The following is a 20,927-nucleotide window of genomic DNA, read 5'->3' as shown; positions in this document are numbered from 1 at the left end:
AATAATGGCAGGCGACAAAAAAATGTATGGCATCCCCGACACAATACTGAAGTTAGTGCTGCATTTGCAGAGAAGGCAGTAGAAGCCTGGAGGCAGATGAGAATTGATTTTACTCTCCAGCCACTTCCAGTGTGGGTGAATTTCTTAATCGTTGATTCCTTTACTATCAAAACATTACCAGGGCAGGACTACATAAACCAGTGGAGGTTGATTACGAGCTTTGATGAGAAGTATGTAATGGAAGATGTTAATGGTGAGTTCGTCAAGCTAGTTTCCGACGATTACGTAGATAAAGATGCTCTGGAAAAACATTGCTCAGTGATATTTATTACTGTGTCACAGATGGAAAACTCGACACCCTGTGTAAACAATGGGGGGATAGATTTGGCTCGAATGGTAAATGAAAATCTGAATCACACTGACACAATTGCAGATATGCATCAGCTGCAAAGGATAATTATGTCACGTGGTAGCGTAGATTCTAAAACACGTGATACCATGAAGAACTTTGAATACTGTTTTACAGTCAAGCCACATCAAAAGATGTTTATGTGACCATAATCAATCCGTTTAGTTCATAAAGTGGGGCAGCGGAAGAGATATAGACTATAGCTGCACATGGAGCTATTAAAACAGCCTCTAGTTTTCACAGCAATTCACTATTGTATTTCTGCGCAAGAAGTATGGGCCAATACATCTAGTACTTCAAACAAATCAAATAAGTACAATCGTAGAGCAAGTGTTATGCCACCCTGAAACACTAGAAGAATCGTTGCAGCGTTTCATCGTGTGCTTATAGTTACTTGGGTAGATTTACGTCAGGTTAGTGGCAGGTGGAACTGCACCCAGAGTGCCGCTAATTTACAGCCTTCCTCTGTCATGGGTGCTGCTATCAGTTTAAGAGATTACTATTTGGGGTAAATGGCTCATATCCCATGTTTATCAGTGATTTACAGATAGTAATTCCGAGGGAATAAGGGTGAAAGTGACATTATATGTTAATGATCTCGTGAACCTGGAACAATATTGGCAATACCACAACAAGTCATTATGCCATTTACTTCAAACTTCCAAAATCATGGCGTGACAGTGAACCTTGGGAAGGCAAAGTTTTGGAGCAAGGAGCTCAACTTCCTCAGGCGCGTGATAAGATCACAGCGGATTTGACCTGCCACTGAGAAGACCAAAGCCATTCAAAATTATTCTGTACCCAGGACAAAACAGCATACTCTTGTCTCTTTAAGGCTGATAAATTTTTATAAAATATTGGTCAGTATGTTTCTATAGTAATGTGTCACATCACCAACAACTTTAATCTTGGCGGCAACTTCATTATCCCACATATTTATAATGGTCACTTAAAGTGTATGGAGTATGTAAATGAGTTTAAAATGTTTTATAAATCTGCAATTATTCCTCCACACTTCACTATTATCTGCTTTCTCATACCAGTGACTTCCTTTTCCGTCTATCACCGCTACAATTCCATTCCAGCCTTCTTTTTCTCTAGCCTCTACTCATCACAAATCTTTATATTATTATTTACATACAAGGTATGGTTTTATAGATATAACGCAACACCCATAAAAAATCTAGTATTTCTCCATCAATCATCTTATCTTATATGCTACCAGTTTAGAGAATAACTAAACAACTATTGTTTTACACTTGTGTAAATAGTTTATATTGTACATTTAAATTCTTATGGAATTTCACCATTTTCTTAGCTCACATGCAAACTGTGGTGTGCATGTTAATCAAGCGCATACTCAAGCAGTTTTACAATGTGTGTTATAAGTAGTGATACACAAATTTTATTAGTACTTCAGTATGTTTTATGATTTGGATTCTGCAGGAGTTTTATCTATAGTTTTATCTATATTTGACAGATAGTAAGGATCTGAGTCCAATAATCTCATGAACTCTGGTTTTTTCCCCACCTACCACTTTGGTGACGCACCTCTTCAATCCAACCCTCCATCTCAATTCCCCACCTTCCTCGTCACCCCCAACACTGCCACCTCCATCCATTCTGAATGATGTCTTCATGTTCTGTTGGTTCCACAACTGCATCCATGTTCCTTCCCACTCCCAACCATTTTGTAATCATTGCATTGTGGTTTTCTTTGTTGATCATGCTGGCGTCAGGGAATTTGGAAGCATTTGGATACTTCTGTTGCAGTTTGTAATGAAGCACATTACTGCTCGCTTTTATAGTGCACCATGTTTTATATAATTGACTGTATTAAACAGTAGAAATTCCATGTTTTGTACAAATATGTTACTATAAGACACTTCACGATGTTTACATGTGAACTTTGATAGTAGATCTCCATGTCATATACCTTAAACACTCTTACATACCAATCTATGCAAAAATGATGCAATTATCACTCAAAATAAGCACTTCAGCTACCTTGTTCCCTAACATACCACAGATTGCATTGTGCAGACTTTGATGTCTTTCAAGCAACCTTTCGAAGATCGTTTCACCTATATGTCCAGCTACAATAGCTGGACGTATACCTGCCTATTGGTTAGCAGTTTCATATAATAGCTGGGTTACAGGGTCCAGAAATGAAAGTCTGCAATATAATTAGGTCTTCTAGAGATATTCTCACTTTTACGTATGAGAGATGTGGTTTTACTACAAGAAGTTGTATTTCATACGAGTCTGAAGTCTTTTGACATATAAGCAACGTAAAGAATCAAGGTATTTATACGCTGTTTTTCATGGTTGCTCTGTCTCTTCTTTTGTGATTTATACATTTGTTGCTTACACCAGTTTTAGCACTTGAAAATGGCCAAAGTCCGAAATCTGGATCACATAACCATAAAATAAAAATTGTTACAGCCAAATGGCAGGAGCTCAATGAAAAAAAAGCGAAAATGTAGTAAGCTTTTTTCCTTTATCATTTCGTGGGGGTCGTGATCGAGAAAAACTTTTATGAAAGACTGAAATTATGTGTCAAATTTCTTTCAAGTATCCATGTGCTCTTTTTTTCAAATACTGCTTTTTCAGCCCCATTCCCACCCTTTATAGATAGGTTATTTCTACCCCCACGGCCCTTCTTTCGAGACAGTAAATGATATGTGCACGACGTTTGGTTGAAATAAATCCAGTGGTTCAGTAGGGGATGTGGAACATACGTACTTACATACATACATCACGTACATTCATTTTTTATTATACAGGTACTTTTCTGGAAATGTTGCATGATCCAAATGTGCGTAAGAATAATGTTCCTTTGCTGAAAAGTTTTTGTAATTTTTTTTGTAACGATTTTTTGATTCATTGTTTTGCTATGAATAGTCAACCACTTATAGTGTTCCACCGCTCTTAGTATTGCTGCAGCAATTTAATCTGCTCCTATTGGCTTTATATGAAATGAGAATTGAGAGAAAGACTGCATAGGAAACCATTGTACATTAATTTGATTTCACTCCACTTCACAACAGCATCATGTGCCATTCCTTTAGCTAGATTTCTCTTCAAGAATGAGATCTGTAAAGCGTTGATGCATGAGTAATTGGGTATTTCTTTGCATTTATCAAAATAATCTTATTTTTCACATCTGTCTAGTATCCTGAGCTGGCAGTAGGGAATGTGCTTCCCACTCGTTTTAAAAATTACGCTATGTTGTTGGCCAAGTTAGTGCGTACGCTAGAAGCCGTGCAACTTCCACTCACTTTTGTGTTCGAATTTCGCCAGGTGGACTAAGCTAGGAGTAAGGCACAAAAGCTTCATTGGTTTCCTTGTGCACACCAGATTTGCTCAGGCTGTGGCACCACCTGCGCGTTTTTGTGATTGGCCAAATGCCTCCCCATCCTGTATAGATGCACCGGTCAAGTGTTGACTAAGGTGGCTTTCTAAAACTTTTGAAGAACAGAGGGAAGCTGCGACCACAAGCTGAGTAAGACATGCTCTTATGAACATTGCTAATGTAAGTCGCATATAGGCGAGTTCGATTCAGCTATTTCACAATCCGACGTAGGTGTTCATTGAGTTGCTTTAATCCAATTTCCAGCATTATTGATATTTTTGGTAGCACCTGAATGATAAATTATTTGTAAGATCGGCTGGCTTTTTGCTTGCAAGGCATGAATGTGTATCCGTGGATCAAATTTAATGAGTGATCAAATCTTCCGAAGCCGAGCACAACGAATACGACAATCGATATCTAAATTTATGAATATTTTTTGCATTTAGCAGAATGACTTAGAGGTGTTGGCTCGTTAACAATGTTGGCATGCCACAGTCTCCCACACAAGTTTTTTAACATCATGAGTGCGGACAAGGCAGAGAAGACATTAGTAGTCTGAGGATCAGTGGTGATCATTAGAATCTCCACCACTACGGTGCAATTAGTTTCTGGGCTTTGTTTCCTTCACCTGTGAAGCCAATATCCGTTAGTCGTGCCCTTGGGGTTGAGTTTTCCATGTTTAATTGCTGTGAGTAAGAGGATGCTGTGACTGTTTGGTGCTTATTTCGTTCCCGAGTTCATCCGTTTTGCCATCATTTACCAATACTCATATTCTGGTAGTTCACTCCCTGCCAACAACATAGAGAATCGTAACGATATTTTTTTTTACATTTTTGATACTTGATGATTCAGTTGAGAAAAGAGTGCCTGAAAGATGATAAATGTGGAACTTCATGGAGAGATATTCAATGATCATGTAAGCAGGAGATATCGGGTTCGAGTCCCGGTCGGGGTACACATTTTCAGCTGTCCCCATTGAGGTATATCAACAACACCTGTCGGCAGCTGAGGGTTTCAATTAATTACCATTCGGTCATTATTCCTCCCCATGTAAACTTCACCATCTTCCCACTCCAGCTGTAAGATTGTTCGAAATGGCAATGCTCGTTTGAATAGAGACGTTTGATGCAGTCCATTCCATGACCCGTCGTGTGAAATCATAAATTTCAATTTCTGTTCCGCTTTCTAATCTACGTTAATGTGATATACTCACCAGCTGTCTCGCATTGAGGCAGACGTAAAAAACAAAACAGAAAAATATCACAAACCAAAATTGGCAACGTTTTAGTACAACCAATTTATCAGTCCCAATGTGGACCACAATGAATTAATGAACGTTGTTTTTCTATCTCGTTAAGATTTTACATGCAACACCGAGTCGTTCTAGCCAGCTCCGCCTGTCGCTATGTACGAGTTCGTGCTGGAATGATAGACCAAAGTCCGAGTAGTTTACACAGCCTGCACTAACACAGAAACATAGCCCAGCATTCTTTTAATGACCAACGAGGAGGCGTTGCAGAGAGGCCATGTTACTGCCCACATTGTCTGTTTGTGGAGAAATACGTTGTTCTTCACTTAATGATCGAGAGCAGCGGTGGTTGTGTAGAGTCGTCAGTGGTAACAGATGAGCAAAACTGCACGAAATAACCTCAGAGATGAATGTGGGATGTACGAAGAACGTATCCGTCAGGACAGTGAGGCAAAATTTAGCGTTAATGGGCTATGGCAGGAGACGACGGACGCCAATGCCGTTGCTGACAGCACGACGTCACCTGCTGCCCCTCTCCAGGTCTCGTGACCACATCGGTTGAGCCCTAGACGACTGGAAAATCGTGGCCTGCACAGACGAGTCCGACTTTCAATTGGTGAGGTGGCGTAGGCCCTACGAAGCCCTAGACCCAACTTGTCAACAAGGCACTGTGCGAGCTGGTGGTGGCTCCATAATGGTGTGGGCTGTGTTTACAGGGAATGGATTGGGTTCTCTGGTCCACCTGAACCTGTGATGTCGTCAGTCAACGACCGCGAGAGATCGATCCGCTGGATGCGATTCCTCTAGATAAACGGGACAGATGAACGTCTGTGCAGGCAGAAAGAGTACACAGCCAGTCGCAGTACTCCTGCTAATTAATTGTGTTTTCCTGTTGTAGCTACCAAGCAGTCTTGGCATAGTAGAGCCCAAGTTTCCACCTACTTGTCTACGTCATATTTGCTACCTCATGTTGATGGACTCGGTCATGGTGGAAGATCGAGAGCCATCAGAACCGATCACCGAGGGGAAATACTTATATCGGTTGCTTGGAAACCATTTGCAACCACTCAGCGATGGAATTTTAATGGCTGAGAAAGTGGGTCTTAATGGGGCACAATTGCTCGTGACTGGTTTGAAGAATATTCCGGACAATTCCAGCGACTTATTTGGCCAACAACATCGCCCAACAACATCGCCCAACATGAATCCCATTGAACATTTGCAAGAAATAATCGAGAGGTCAGCTCGTGCACAAAATTCTCCACCAGGCAAACTGTCGCAGTTACGGACAGCTTAGTATTTATGCAGCGGACTTCCAACGTTTGAGTCCATCCCACGTGGAGCTGGTGCACCACGGCGGGAAAAAGCAGGTCCGACACGATGTTAAGAGGTAGCCACGATTCTTATCAAGTCTGTGCGTTTCCAAATACGCTAAGTACGAGGGTCACTCCAAAAGAAATGCACACTATTTTCGTAAAAGTGCAGTTCTCATTCTGCTTGTGTGAAAGTTTTGCAGTGTGTAGATACATCCGCTTGTTTTCAAACTTAGTTCAACCTGTTCCCGTGAGTGACGCCGTCACTGCATGTCTTCAAGATGGCTGCCACACTTGACGTTCGTCAGAAGCAACGTGCTGTCACAGAATTCCTGTGCCGTGAAAACGATACAGTGGGAAACATCCACAAGAGGTTGCAAAAGGTGTATGGAGATGCTGCCGTGGATCGCAGTACAGTTAGTCGGTGGGCAAGCAGGTTACGTGATGAAAGCGCGCACGGCAATATTGAGGATTGTCCTCGCAGCGGCAGGCCTCGCACTGTACACACACCAGGCAGTGTGCAGAGAGTTAACGAATTGGTGACTGCTGACAGGCGCATCACAGTGAACGAATTGTCGCGCCACGTTGGGATAGGGGAAGGAAGTGTTTACAGAATACTGTAAGTGTTGGCGTTAAAAATGGTTTTTGCTAGGCGGGTTCCCAGGATGTTGACAGTGGCCCACAAAGAAACAAGAAAAATAGTATGCAGCGAACTTTTGGAACAGTCCGAAAAAGGTGGGGATTAATTTCTTCGAAGAATAGAGACAGGTGACGAAACAAGGCTCCATCATTTTTCACCAGAGACGAAGAGGCAATCAATGGAGTGGCATCTTGCAAATTCACCCAAGAAAAAAAAAATCAAAACGACACATTCTGCTGGAAAAGTTACGGCTACGGTGTTTTCGATTCCAAAGGACTCTTGCTTGTGGACATCATGCCAAGTGGAACCACCATCAATTCTGATGCATATGCGACGGCACTGAAGAAACTTCAACCTCGACTGAGTCGTGTTCGACCACATCGGCAAAATCAGGATATTCTGCTGTTGCACGGCAATGCACGGCCCCATTTCAGTCAAAAAGCCATGTAAGCGATCACAAAACTCGGATGGACAACACTCAAACACCCGCCTTACATTCTTGACCTGCGTCCATGTGACTGTCATCTCTTTTGGAAACTGAAAGACTCTCTTCGTGGAACATGGTTTGAAGATGACGACTCCCTTGTGCACGCTGCCAAACAGTGGCTCCAACAGGTTGGTCCAGAATTTTACCGTGCAGGTATACAGGAGCTGCTTCCAAAATGGCGTAAGGCAGTTGAGAGGGATGGAAATTATGTGGAAAAATGAAAATATTGTTCCTAAAGGATGTGTCTACACACTGTAAAACTTGCAGACATGGAGAATAAAAGATGGAGTTTAAAAAAATAGTGTGCATTTCTTTGGGAGTGACCCTCGTACGTAGTGTTCATAGTCTGTCGCCTGATAAAGTAAGAGCCTACGGAATATCAGACCAGCTGTGTGACTGGATTGAAGAGTATTTAGCAAACAGAACACAGCATGTTGTTCTCAATGGAGAGACGTCTACAGACGTTAAAGTAACTTCAGGCGTGCCACATGGGAGTATTATGAAACCATTGCTTTTCACAATATATATAAATGACCTAGTAGAAAGTGTCGGAAGTTCCATGCGGCTTTTCACGGATGATGCTCTAGTATAGAGAGAAGTTGCAGCATTAGAAAATTGCAGCGAAATGCAGGAAGATCTGCAGCGGATAGGCACTTGGTGCAGGGAGTGGCAACTGACCCTTAACATAGACAAATGTATTGCGAATACATAGAAAGAAAGATCCTTTATTGTATAATTATATGATAGCGGAACAAACACTGGTAGCAGTTACTTCTGTAAAATATCTGGGAGTATGCCTGCGGATCGATTTGAAGTGGAATGATCATATAAAATTAATTGTTGGTAAGGCGGGTGCCAGGTTGACATTCATTGGGGGAGTCCTTACAAAATGTAGTCCATCAACAAAGGAGGTGCCCAGAATGAGATTTCCACTATGCAGCGGAGTGTGCGCTGCTATGAAACGTCCTGGCAGATTAAAACTGTGTGCCGGACTGAGACTCGAACTCGGGACCTTTGCCTTTCGAGGGCAAGTGCTATACCACCTGAGCTACCCAAGCACGACTCACGCCCCGTCCTCACAGCTGTACTTTTGCCAGTACCTCGTCTCCTGTCTTCCAAACTCTACAGAAGCTCTCCTGCGAAACTTGCAGAACTAGCACTCCTGAAAGAAAGGATATTGCGGAGACATGGCTTAACCACAGCAGGGGCATGTTTCCAGAATGAGAGCCTCCGTATGGAAGGTAGGAGAAGAGGTACTGGCAGAAGTAAAGCTGTCAGGACGGGGCGTGAGTCGTGCTTGGGTAGCTCAGTTGGTAGAGCACTTGCCCGCAAAAGGCAAAGGTCCCGAGTTCGAGTCTCGGTCCGGCACACAGTAAGTTTCAAAAAAGGAGGTGGCTTACAAAACACTCGTTCGACCTAGACTTGGATATTGCTCATCAGCGTGGGATCCGTACCAGGTCGGGTTGACAGAGGAGATAGAGAAGATCCAAAGAAGAGCTGCGCGTTTTGTCACAGGGTTATTTGGTAAGCGTGATAGCGTTACGGAGATGTTTAGCAAACTCAAGTGGCAGACTTTTCAAGAGAGGCGGTCTGCATCGCGGTGTAGCTTGCGTCCAGGTTCCGAAGGGGTGCGTTTCTGGATGAGGTATCGAATGTATTGCTTCCCCCTACTTATACCTCCCGAGGAGATCACGCATGTAAAATTAGAGAGATTCGAGCGCCCACTGAGGCTTTCCGGCAGTCGTTGGTTCTTCCCGCGAACCATACGCGACTGGAACAGGAAAGGAACGTAATGACACCACTGGGTGGCTTGCGGAGTATAAATGCAGATATAGATGTAGTCCTGACATGTGGATCGAAATAGACATTGAGAACGATTGGATGAATTTGGTGCCATATTAAGTTCACCTACTGGAGTATCATGTTTCCAGCAAGCAACACTGTTAAAGAAAGGGTAAACACTGAAGACCAACTGTGTGGTGGCGTAGTGGGATCGAGGGGAAGTGATTGACACTTGGCGGCCAGCGTGGGCGTGTCGCCCCTGAACAGGCCAGCAATCGAGAGGGCACGGGGAGGCAGCAGGTGCGGCGGACCTCCACGTCGCGAATCAGCAGCGCCTGCGTGGCGGCGCCTCTGGTGGGGACAGCGGAGGGTGGGGGAAGAGGGGAGCGGCGCCCGCGGGCGGCGGCGGCGGCGGCGGAGGCGGCGGCGGCGGGCAGTGGCTGCGCGACTGCCGGCAGACGCGACCACCGGCCACCGCGACGCGAACGGCCGGCGCAGCTCCGAGGCACGCGGCACTCTCCGGGCAAACCGTCGGCGGCGGCGACGCCCGAGGACTTTCTCCTTACCGTCCACGAGGAACACCCTAGAAAGCAATCATGAAGAACGAACAACACCTGTACGACGTTATCACAATATTACTCGATATCCCCCGATCATCTCGCTACGATAGGTCTTACAGTGTTACATCGCGACATTAATGTGTCACGACAATTTCCCGAGCTCATTCCTCTTCCGAAAACCTTTCTTTCGTATAAATGCTGGTATTTTTTACAGCGTTAGCATTCCCCGTCTGCGACCAGTCCTCGCGCTTGGGTGAACCGGCTTAAGTAAACCTGTTGGCGCCGTGTGCGGGCTCATATATCGGTACTTCCGCGTCTGCTCGTGGATGAGTCGGAGCAACGACCTGTGTCTGCGGCGGAACCTGAGGACACCCACAGCCGTGCCGGGAGTGACTGCTGGAAAGTGGCGTCTGCAGAAAAACGCACTGCTCTTCCAGCGAAACAAACTTTTCGGTTCCCAGTAGAGCGTGGGTGACTGAATGTGTAGGCTATACAACTCCTGAAACTATAAATAGTTATGTATATGCCAAAACGTGATCGTTCAGGACACTTCAGAATAATATATCTTGCTTTGCAGTGAGTGACATTGCTCGATTTTTATTTCGTTTTATCTGATGTAGTTTAGTAACTGCAGAAACAGAAGAAAACCAAAATAGATATGTAATTTAGTTACCTGCATGACGGCACGGTCAATACTATCTAAGGACTACATTAATCGTTCAGAACCATTCAGGACGTTTTAAAATAATATCCCTTTCTTTGCAGTGAGTGACATTGCCTGATTTCTGTCTGATGTAGTTTAGTAACAGCAGAAACAGGAGAAAACTAACATAGATACGTACATTTGTGTGTGAACAGCACAGTCTAAACCATCTAACGACTACATCAATCCACTATTGCAAAGTGATTTCCTTTACTTTTGTTGAGAAAAACCACCATAGAAAAGTATTATTTTTGTTACCGCTCAATTACGAGAGGGCGTCTTACGTTCAGAGACAGACGGAGACTGATAGCAATTATATGGAGGATCGCCAAAGAATGCGTGTTATAACTCAGTACAAATCGGAGGATATGTCTGAGGGCTTCTGTCTACTGTTTTTGGAGTCTTCGTGGTAACGTGTTTTTTGTCACCCTTTAGTGACCTTTCTCTTCATAAAAGACTTTGTGGCTGTCCAGACTGGTGTGTGATATCATCGTCGGCCGTTGCAGGTACTAAATAAAGCAACTGTGCGAAAGATTTTACTTCTGACATTCATTACTTGTCTGCAGTTTATCACGATGGGAGATATACACAACAGATAGCAACATCAGACGCCGTGATCACCTACAAAACTGCAGCGTTTGTACGTTCTCCCGTGACCTTGGATAGGAGATGAGAGGAATCTGATGTAAACAAACGCCTTCGCAACGACTAGAGAGAGGAAAAAATAAACGACTTTGGCGCGGCAGCACAACTGGATGTGTTTAGTAAGGAACTGAAGGGTGTCAGGAATCTTCAGTGGCCGTCGGACGAAAGTACCGTGAACCGAAACACTGATTATAAGCGAAACCAGAGCGTAGTTAAAGGAATTCACGAAGCGTAAGTGAGGTTCGGGAAGGGGCCGAGCGTGTGGCGATGGCGTTGTGCGACGGCGGCTGCGACCTGGCCAACGCGACGGCGGCGGCGGCGGCGGCGGCGGCGGGCGGCAACTGGACGTGCGAGCCGGCGCCCACGCTGACGCGCTCGTCGACGGTGCGCGCGGCCGTGCTGCTGGCGCTGGCGCTGCTCTCGTTGCTAGGCAACGCGGCCACCATCGCCAGCATCCGGCGGCGGCCGGCGCGGCAGCCCTCGGCGGTGTACGCGCTCATCCTGCACCTGTCGGCCGCCGACCTGCTGGTGACCGTCTTCTGCATCGCGGGCGAGGCCGCCTGGAGCTACGCCGTGCAGTGGCTGGCCGGCAACGCCGCCTGCAAGCTCTTCAAGTTCGCGCAGGTGTTCAGCCTCTACCTGTCCACCTTCATCCTCGTGCTCATCGGCATCGACCGCTTCGTCGCCGTGCGCTACCCCATGCGCGCGCTCGGCACCGCCAAACGCCTCAGCCGCCTCATCGCCTTCGTCTGGGTGCTCAGCATGCTGCTCAGCATCCCACAGGTAGGTCGCCGACCGCCAGCTGCTGTACGCCCGCTCTCTAGACCACCGACACTGCTCCTTCGGTACATACAGTGTGGTAACAAATGTTATGGGACACCTGCTAATGTCTCGCCAGACCATGTTTTGCTCGTTTGAAAGGTATGTGCTAAGGTCTGATCAGGGTAGCTCCAGAAAATAGTCGCTATTTGCCAACCGCAAGGTTGAACGAGTATAATATCTTCGAGTAGGAGGTTCTTTGGTGGTTAAGAGAGCCGGGCGCGTGCAGTAAAAAACCGAGGAGTCGCAGCTAGGTGCCCGGAGGAAGCAGACGTGTGGTGACAGCTGTAAGGTAGGTCGCGCTCACTGTCCCAGACCAAACGTTAGTACGTAAATGAGAGAAGATGTACAGGATGTTACAAAAAGGTACGGCCAAACTTTCAGGAAACATCCCTCACACACAAATTAAGAAAAGATGTTATGTGGACATGTGTCCGGAAACGCTTTCTAGCACCAAGCACATCAGTACGTAGCATCAACAGGTTAGTGTTCATCACGAACGTGGTTTTGCAGTCAGTGCAATGTTTACAAATCCGGAGTTGGCAGATGCCCATTTGATGTATGGATTAGCAAGGGGCAATAGTCGTGGCGCGGTACGTTTGTATCGAGACAGATTTCCAGAACGAAGGTGTCCCGAGAGGAAGACGTTCGAAGAAGTTGATCGGCGTCTTAGAGAGCACGGAACGTTCCAGCCTATCACTCGCGACTGGGGAAGACCTAGAACGACGCGGACACCTGCAATTGACGAGGCAATTCTTCGTGAAGTTGACGATAACCCTAATGTCAGCGCAATAGAAATTGCTGATGTACAAGGTAACGTTGACCACGTCACTGTATGGAGTGTGCTACGGGAGAAGCAGTTGTTTCCGTACCATGTACAGCGTGTGCAGGCACTATTAGCAGCTGATTGGCCTCTCCGGGTACACTTCTGCGAATTGTTCATCCAACAAAGTGTCAATCCTCATTTCAGTGCAAATGTTCTTTTTACGGATGTGACTTCATTCCAACGTGATCAAATTGTAAATTTTCACAATCAACATGTGTGGGCTGACGAGTATCCGCACGAAATTGTGGAATCACGTCGTCGACACAGATTTTCTGTGAACGTTTGGGCAGGCATTGTTGGTGACGGCTTGATTGGGCCCCATGTTCTTCCACCTTCGCTCAATGGAGCACGTTATCATGATTTCATACAGGATACTCAACCTGTGCTGCTAGAACATGTGCCTTTACAAGTACGACACAACATGTGGTTCATGCACGATGGAGCTCCTGCACATTTCAGTCGAAGTGTTCGTACCCTTCTCAACAACAGATTCGGTGACCGATGGATTGGTAGAGGCGGCCTCCACGCTCTCTTGACCTCAACCCTCTTGACTTTCATTTTTGGGGGCATTTGAAAGCTCTTGTTTACGCAACCCCGGTACCAAATGTAGAGACTCTTCGTGCTCGTATTATGGACGGCTGTGATACAATACGCCATTCTCCAGGGCTGCATCAGCGCATCAGGGATTCCGTGCGACGGAGGATGGATGCATGTATCCTCGCCAACAGACGACATTTTGAACATTTCCTGAAACAAAGTGAAGTCACCCTGGTACGTTCTGTTGCTGTGTTTTTCCATTCCATGATTAATGTGATCTGAAGAGGAGTAATAAAATGAGCTCTAACATTGAAAGTAAGCGTTTCCGGACACATGTCCACATAACATATTTTCTTTCTTTGTGTGTGAGGATTTTTTCCTGAAAGTTTGGCCGTACCTTTTTGTAACACACTGTATAATGAATACCAATTTGTTTTTGTTAGTTAACATTCAGAGTTAGGATTTGTATGTCCAAGGTTTGACACAATAAGTGTTTACGGTAGGTTTTGTGTATGAATTAAAATTTTATAAATGTATATATTGAGATCAACATTGTCTTTCTAACAGCCTGAATCATAATCCAAATCCTTTGCTTAAATTGAATATGAAAATGAGTAGTAGAGTGAAGTTATCCACCAATGAAAGAACCAAGTAAACATCAGGACCAAAAGTTAATTTTACAGTACCATCTTAATGCAATTGGACAAACGGCATTATTCTCTTAAATTTTATTGCCGAGTCCAATACATGTAGCATTTCTGTCAAAATGGAGGAGTGCAAGAAACAAGTTCACAGACGCAGTCAGATGCAGGTTTGCTGAATAATTAATTTAGAACAATCTCATCAGTGATACTTTCACGTTGTAGTGCAGACACTCGACGTGGCATGGGATCAGCAGTCGGTCGACATCCGCTGCGCAAATACTGGGCCATGCTGCCTCTATAGCCGCTGCGGAAGTGTTTCCAGTGCAGGTTTTTGTTCACAAGCTGTGCTCTCAGTTATGTCCAATAAATCTGTGACAGGATTTGTGTCGGGCGATCTAGGTGGTCAAATCATTCGCTCGAACAGCTCCGAATGTTCTTCAGACCAATAGTGAACATTTTTCCTCAGGTCACGTGACGCATTATCATGCATAAGAGTTCCGTAGCTGTTACGTCTCCATTTAGCTGAACTTAAGGGGGGTAGGACGTCAGACGGGCCGACTTGGAGCAGGAGAGGCACCACAGGACATTTTAATTTCCACTGTCTATACTTTTACAAATAAATTCATAAAACTTTGTCAGCATGACCAGCAAGGATTCAGGATTCATAGTCATAGCAGTTTAAGTTCAAAACGTAACAAAATAAATTTTTTGACATGTGAAATTTCATCATTTTTTTCACTTACTATTGGCTTCCTTTTTTGCTGTCTTCATAAGTAAGAGAGATTCTTCGATGAATTTTGCACAACCATACTTAAGGGTGTATGAAACTCTAGAATTTATTTAATTTATGAAAAACTGAATGAGCTGTTACATTTTAAACTTCATGTTTAGAAAAAAACTCAAATTTTACTGCAGTTTTTAATAGATTTGGAAAATTCTAGAGTTTGATACACCTGTAAGTATGGTTTGTATGCTGCGCAAATTTCACCGAAGAATCTCTCTTACTTATAAAGAGAAGTGTACCTATAGCAACAACTGCAGTCAATAGTAAGTGAAAAAATGATGAAATTTCAAATGCTAAAAAAAAATTATGTTGTTACTTTTTGAACTTTCACTGCTATGAGCATGAATTCAGAATCCTTTCTGGTCATGCTGGCAAAGTTTTATGAATTCATTTGTAAAAGTATAGACAGTGCAAATTAAAATGTCCTGTGGTGCCTCTCCTGCTCCAAGTCGGCCCGTCTCACGTCCTACCCTCCTTAAGGGGAGGTTTACTATCTTTGGCCCGAAAAAAGCATTTTCTTTGAGATTTTGTTTCCTTGGGATGTGTTTTAGATATCAATGTCAAATTTGGAAAAAAAATTTATTGATATTTCCTCTCAAACTGGATTTTTTTCGACCAGAAATGTCGAAGAGCAAAGGCGCAAGTGCCGTCTGAACGACACAAAATTTCGATGTAGACCTCCACGCGCGGTATGTTACAGGTTAGCCGGCTCGTCTGAAATCGAAATTGAATTGACGTTAGCGAAGTATATAAGATTCTTTAAAAGTTGTACCTCGCTTAAGTTATTTGGGCCATAGGAAACAAAAAATTGCAGCCATTTGAAAAAAAATAGGGTTTTTTCATCGATTATTCGACTTCGTCGGCCAAGTAAAAATATTTATAGTTTATGGATCGGAATAAAGTGGTACTACTCCTAGACAATTTATTTAGCTTCGTCGGAAACAAAGAATCATGCCAGTCGGTTCAGTAGATTTGAAGTTACCATACCGCGCGATAAAAAAAAAAGTCGTTTAGAGAGAAAAGCGTTTGAGATTTTGACTACATATAAATGCAATATAATGCAACTTACGTTCAATCTGCTTTTCCGGGTCCATAAACTAGTCCTTCCTCTTCCTCACACAGGGTGTTCTGCTCGATCTGGGCCATCCGGTGGTCGTCCGCCTGCTTGGAGAGCTGTGTCAAATAGAGTCCCAGGGTGGCGTCCATCGTTGTCATGGTCTGCAGACTTGCTCAGTACCCGTCGTTGAAGCTGCTCACTGCCAGGAAAGTCTCAATCTCCACAATCTTCGCACCAGAATGCAAATGCTTTGGGAGCTAACCTCCAAACATACCCGTTGAAACTTTCATTTGAATTCTGTGTGTTTCCTCCCAAGCACCGGTACAATAACTCGTCCTCCGAAAGAAAAAAAAAAAAAAAAAAACTGGAGCGTGAAAAAGGCCGATTTCAGGCAGGTGCATTTTTTGTTCAACCGCGGATAACAAACATTTCAGTTCCGTATTCCGAAAAACCGTTTCAGAGGTGAATTGTAAACACTTTTATGGATCCAAAAATGCAATTTAAAAAAATCGACTTTTTGAAGCAAAAAAAGAAAATCTCCCCTTATACGTGTCCATTCAACGTTCGGTTCAGCTGGACCAGAGGACCCAGTGCATACCATGTAAACGCAGCCTCTACCATTATGAAAGCACCACCAGCGTGCGGAATATCTTGTTGACAACTTGGGTCCTCAGTTGCGTGCGGTCTGTGCCCCACTCCAATCCTACCATCAGCTCCTCTCAGTGGAATTCCAGACCGGGTCACGGTTTTCCAGTCGTCCAGGGCCCAGTCGACGTGCCCAGGAGGCGCGCTGCCGGCGATGTCGTGCTGCCTGCAAAGCCCTGCCTTCGGTCCTCTGCACCGTAGTCCGACAACGCCAGGTTTCACCGCTCTGTCCTAACAGATACGCTCGTCGCACGTCCCACATTGATTTCTGCGCTTCTTTCACGCGGTGTTGCTTGTCTGTTAGCACCGATAACTCTAGGCAATCGCCGCTGCTCTTGGGAGTTAAGTCAAGGCCATCGGCCAGTGCCTGTTCCGTGGTGAGAGGTAATGCCTAAAATATGGTGTTCTTGGCACCTTGGATCTCGGAATACTCAATTCCCTAACGATTTTCGAAATGGAATGTCCCATGCGCCTAGCACCAACTACCATTCCGAGTTCAAAGTCTATTAATTCCCATCGTGTTCCCATAATCACGTCGGAAATCGCTTCACATGAATGATTTGTGTACAAATGCCGGCTGCACCAATGCACTAGCCTTTCATACACTGTGTATGCGTAACTACCGCCCTCAGAGTGTATTCACAGTGTTAATTTTAGCACTACGCCCAAGCCCAGCTCGTATCAGCTTCAAGTCGTGTAACGATATTCAATGAATTTCTCAGAGGGTATGTTAAGGGGCTAGCGGAAGAAAGTGTTAACTCACGAGAACCTTGTTTAAACACTTTGACTGCCAGCCACGTAAACCTTGTTTCCTGGAATGCCGGTCATTTTTAAGATTTGTCATTATGTCTTATTAATCTCACTACTCAAAATTTTTCATACTAACCTTCTGTCAAAGCCTGAAACTTCTTCTGCTCGATTACACATTTCCATCTTATCTGAATGTTTGGTTTTATTTTCTTATAAGGGGGCTATTCTGAAAATAAGAAACGATCGGTCGCGAAATAGAAGAAAGAGTGAAAATCCGATGAAGCTTTACACAGATGTGTCGCGCGGCGTCTCTAGCTAGCGTGAAGTCGCTCTTTACAGTTCTGATGACACAGGCGCGCGTAGAAACTCCTACAAAATAGTGTTTTCCGCCAAGTATGGGCGCTGCCCAGAGATTTTTCCTGATTTCGCGTTACCGGTCATGCAGTTTCCTCTTCATGGCAGCTCTCCGCCGCACAATGCAGGGACAATGAGGAAGCTCCTGCAGCTTTCGCGATGGGAAGTGTTTCATCGCCAACCATACAGCCCGGACTTGGCTCCCTCTGATCTTCATCTCCGCTCAACTGAACCGCTGTCTATGAAGACAACATTCTGGTACAGGCAACGAGCTGCAGACCAGTGTAGAGAACTGACGGAAAACACAGGAGGATGCCCTCTGTGACGAGGGTACTGGAAAGCTGGTACGACATTGTGAGAGGTATTTACGTCGGAGTGGCGGCTATGTAGAGAAGAAGCTGGAAGGCGTAGCTAACAGTTGCAAACAAAACAGGTTTGATTTTTCTCTGTGGTTTCCACTTTGCGACCGATCGTTGCTTACTTTCCGAATAGCCTCGTATTTTTAACGAATTTTTGGTTTCACAAGCAGAATTAATTTTACCAAAGCCAAAATAGTTTCCATTTACCTTTCTAGTTGACTTTACTACTTTTAGTAATTGAGAACTTTGAACCTATAACCGCAATTATAAACTGTTACACCTTTTTTCGTATAGTGTATTTTTTTGTCTTTACACGTCTCTTTGCCCATGACTATTCCGCTTTCACTACACTGGTATATTATGTCTTTTCCTGCAGTCCTTCCGTTTTGTCTATAACAAATTAAAAATGTTTCATGCTTCAGAAAATGAAGAAACATCGGAAAAAAAGCAAATTTTTAACGAGCTGTTTACGAAATAAAAACGAGAAATAATCACTTGAAGGTTGACGCAATTCTTTTTCATAACGTCGGGACATTAATCTAAATCGTCCGTAGTGCATCCGCACAGTCATCGTCATCAAATTCTTACTCCAGTTCACGCAAAATTTCGTATGTGTAAGCTGAACGAAAAGTCGTCGCTCTCCAGCAGATTAACTTCATACAACAAACAGCTATTTTAGAAAATTCAGGCCCCTCGCCAACACAATGAAGACCGACCGAATCATCAATATTGTGATTTCGTGTATACAAAGGGAGAAACCGAAATGTTCTCGTCCCGTCAGTTGATGTGACTGGTAGTTAAGATATTAAGTTATTGCATGTTACATGTCCGATAAACTGAATCACATGAAAATTGATAAAATAAGAACAAACAGTTCAAATAGTAGACATACTTTCTTCCAGTCACATGGAACTCTTTGTCACCCGCATACTGTCTATTCAAAAACAAAGCATATACCGCGAGCTCAAGGTGAGCGCTTTGCGATGGTTCTCTTACTTAAAACATGACTGATTGGGTTAAACTGACAGAAGTCCAGCCTACAGTTTCAGACCGCTTACATTCTCTGCAATACCAGTTCCACTAATCTGGCTCGGTTGAAGCGTCCATGAGAAGACGCTTAATTTAAAAATACCTAATTAAAGCAGCAGGACCAGTACTTTGAGTCTTACTGGGGCTATGAGTTTGCATCTGACTGCGGGTTCTCATAGACGTTCTACATTAGACAAAGTTAACTAGCTCTGCACATATAACAGCTCCAACGCATAAACAACTGTCCCTAATACACGAAAAATGGGTCAAATGGCTCTGAGCACTATGGGACTTAACTTCTGAGGTCATCAGGCCCCTAGAACTTAGAACTACTTAAACCTAACTAACCTATGGACATCACACACATCCATGCCCGAGACAGGATTCGAACCTGCGACCGTAGCGGTCGTGCGGATCCAGACTGTAGCACCTAGAACCGCTCGGCCGCATCGGCCGGCCCTAATACACGTATCAAGCCTTAACTGAAAAGTAATTTGCACTATATTTTAATAAATAAGTCACCGGACAACAGCTGCAATCCTCTCGTCATGCAAAAGAAAAGACTGTGAATAGGTGACCAAACAAGTCTTACTTAAATTCTGAAAATCACAGTTACAATCAATGTTCCTCGTGATCCTAAATGTCCTTTCCTATGCCAGTTTCAACAGAGAGCAAATTCAATTGATTATAATCGACAGACGCAACTAAAATATACACACCAAAAACGTTTTGCTTCACCCCGGTTCCCAGAACTCCTGAAGACAGACGTTGACTGTGGATAATATATCACAGACACAGTCCCTTTGACTGTTCAGAGACGTCACTAAACCCACCCAAAGATGTAAACAACCACGAATGAGCATCTCCTGTTAGACATTGTGGTCCGACAGCCGATCAGTTCCGTCATTCCACCAGGAAGGAGGTACACGGCTCGTGTTGTCTGTAGTTCATGTCTACCTGGACAATACCGCTGTTCGATCGCGTCCGCATTGTTACTTTGTGCCAAGTAGGGATCTCAACAAGGGAAGTGTCCAGGCGTCTCGCAGTGAACCAAAGCGATGCTGTTCGGACGTGGAAGAGATACAGAGACAACTGTCAATGACATGCCTCGCTCAGGCTGCGGTATGCGGGGCCGACCGTACGCCGCTGGTGTTCATGGAAGGCGCCGTAACGGCTGTACGACACGTAAGTGCCATCTTCATGGACGATAATTCGAACCCGCATCGTGCACATGTTGTGAATGTGCACATCGTGCACATCTTCTGAATACATCGCTCGGCTGAGTGGCAATCATGTTCTCCAGACATGAACCCTATCGAACATGCCTGGGTTAGATTGAAAAGCGCTGTTTGTGGACGACTTGACGCACCAGCCACTCTGAGGTTCAAATGGTTCAAATGGCTCTGAGCACTATGGGACTTAACATCAGTGGTCATCAGTCCCCTAGAACTTACAACTACTCAAACCTAACTAATCTAAGGACATCACACACATCCACGCCCGAGACAGGACTCGAACCTGCGACCGTAGCCGTCGCGCAGCTCCGGACTGAGCGCCTAGAACCGCTCGGGCATCGCGGCCGGCCACTCTGAGGGATCTACGCCGAATCGCCGATAGTATGCCACGACGAATAAAGGCATGCATCAGTGCAAGAGGAAGTGCTACTGGGTATTAGACGTAGCGGTGTGCACAGCAATCTGGACCACCACCTCTGAAGGTCTCGCTGTACGGTGGTACAGTATGCAATGTGTGGTTTTCTGTACAGGTTCCGGATCTCTCGGAACCGAGATGATGCAAAACTTTTTTTGATGTGTGTAATAAGTCTGTCAGGAAAGGTTACTATGCTAAGACTGAAGTTAATAAGTTTTTAAGGAATCTTTTAGCTCAGCCCCGTTTCACTGCATTCAATGCTATCTGGTTTATTGCTATGTTGCCCTAACTCCCGTTTTGACTCCTGCTGCCAGGATATGTACCCTGATA

At 44.5% G+C, this 20,927-nt stretch overlaps 1 protein-coding gene and 1 non-coding gene across 2 annotated transcripts in view; both read left to right on the top strand.

Moving 5' to 3' along the window:
• Window positions 1-8,747: 8,747 nt before the first annotated feature.
• Window positions 8,748-8,822, top strand: Trnal-caa (transfer RNA leucine (anticodon CAA)). The gene has a single exon. It is a non-coding gene; the product is annotated as a tRNA-Leu (tRNA).
• An 870-nt stretch (window positions 8,823-9,692) lies between these two features.
• LOC126281940 (gonadotropin-releasing hormone receptor-like) overlaps window positions 9,693-20,927 on the top strand; it is a 626,439-nt gene continuing 615,204 nt past the window's right edge. Inside the window, exon 1 of the mRNA XM_049981289.1 lies at window positions 9,693-11,926. Coding sequence (XP_049837246.1) covers window positions 11,411-11,926 — 516 coding nt within the window. The 5' untranslated portion in view covers window positions 9,693-11,410. The remainder of the gene's footprint in view (window positions 11,927-20,927) is intronic.

This window comes from Schistocerca gregaria, chromosome 7 (genome assembly GCF_023897955.1).
Source record: "Schistocerca gregaria isolate iqSchGreg1 chromosome 7, iqSchGreg1.2, whole genome shotgun sequence".
NCBI classification, from domain to species: domain Eukaryota; kingdom Metazoa; phylum Arthropoda; class Insecta; order Orthoptera; family Acrididae; genus Schistocerca; species Schistocerca gregaria.
The sequence above is the reverse complement of the archived record's forward strand: the minus strand, read 5'-3'. Positions and strand labels throughout refer to the sequence as shown.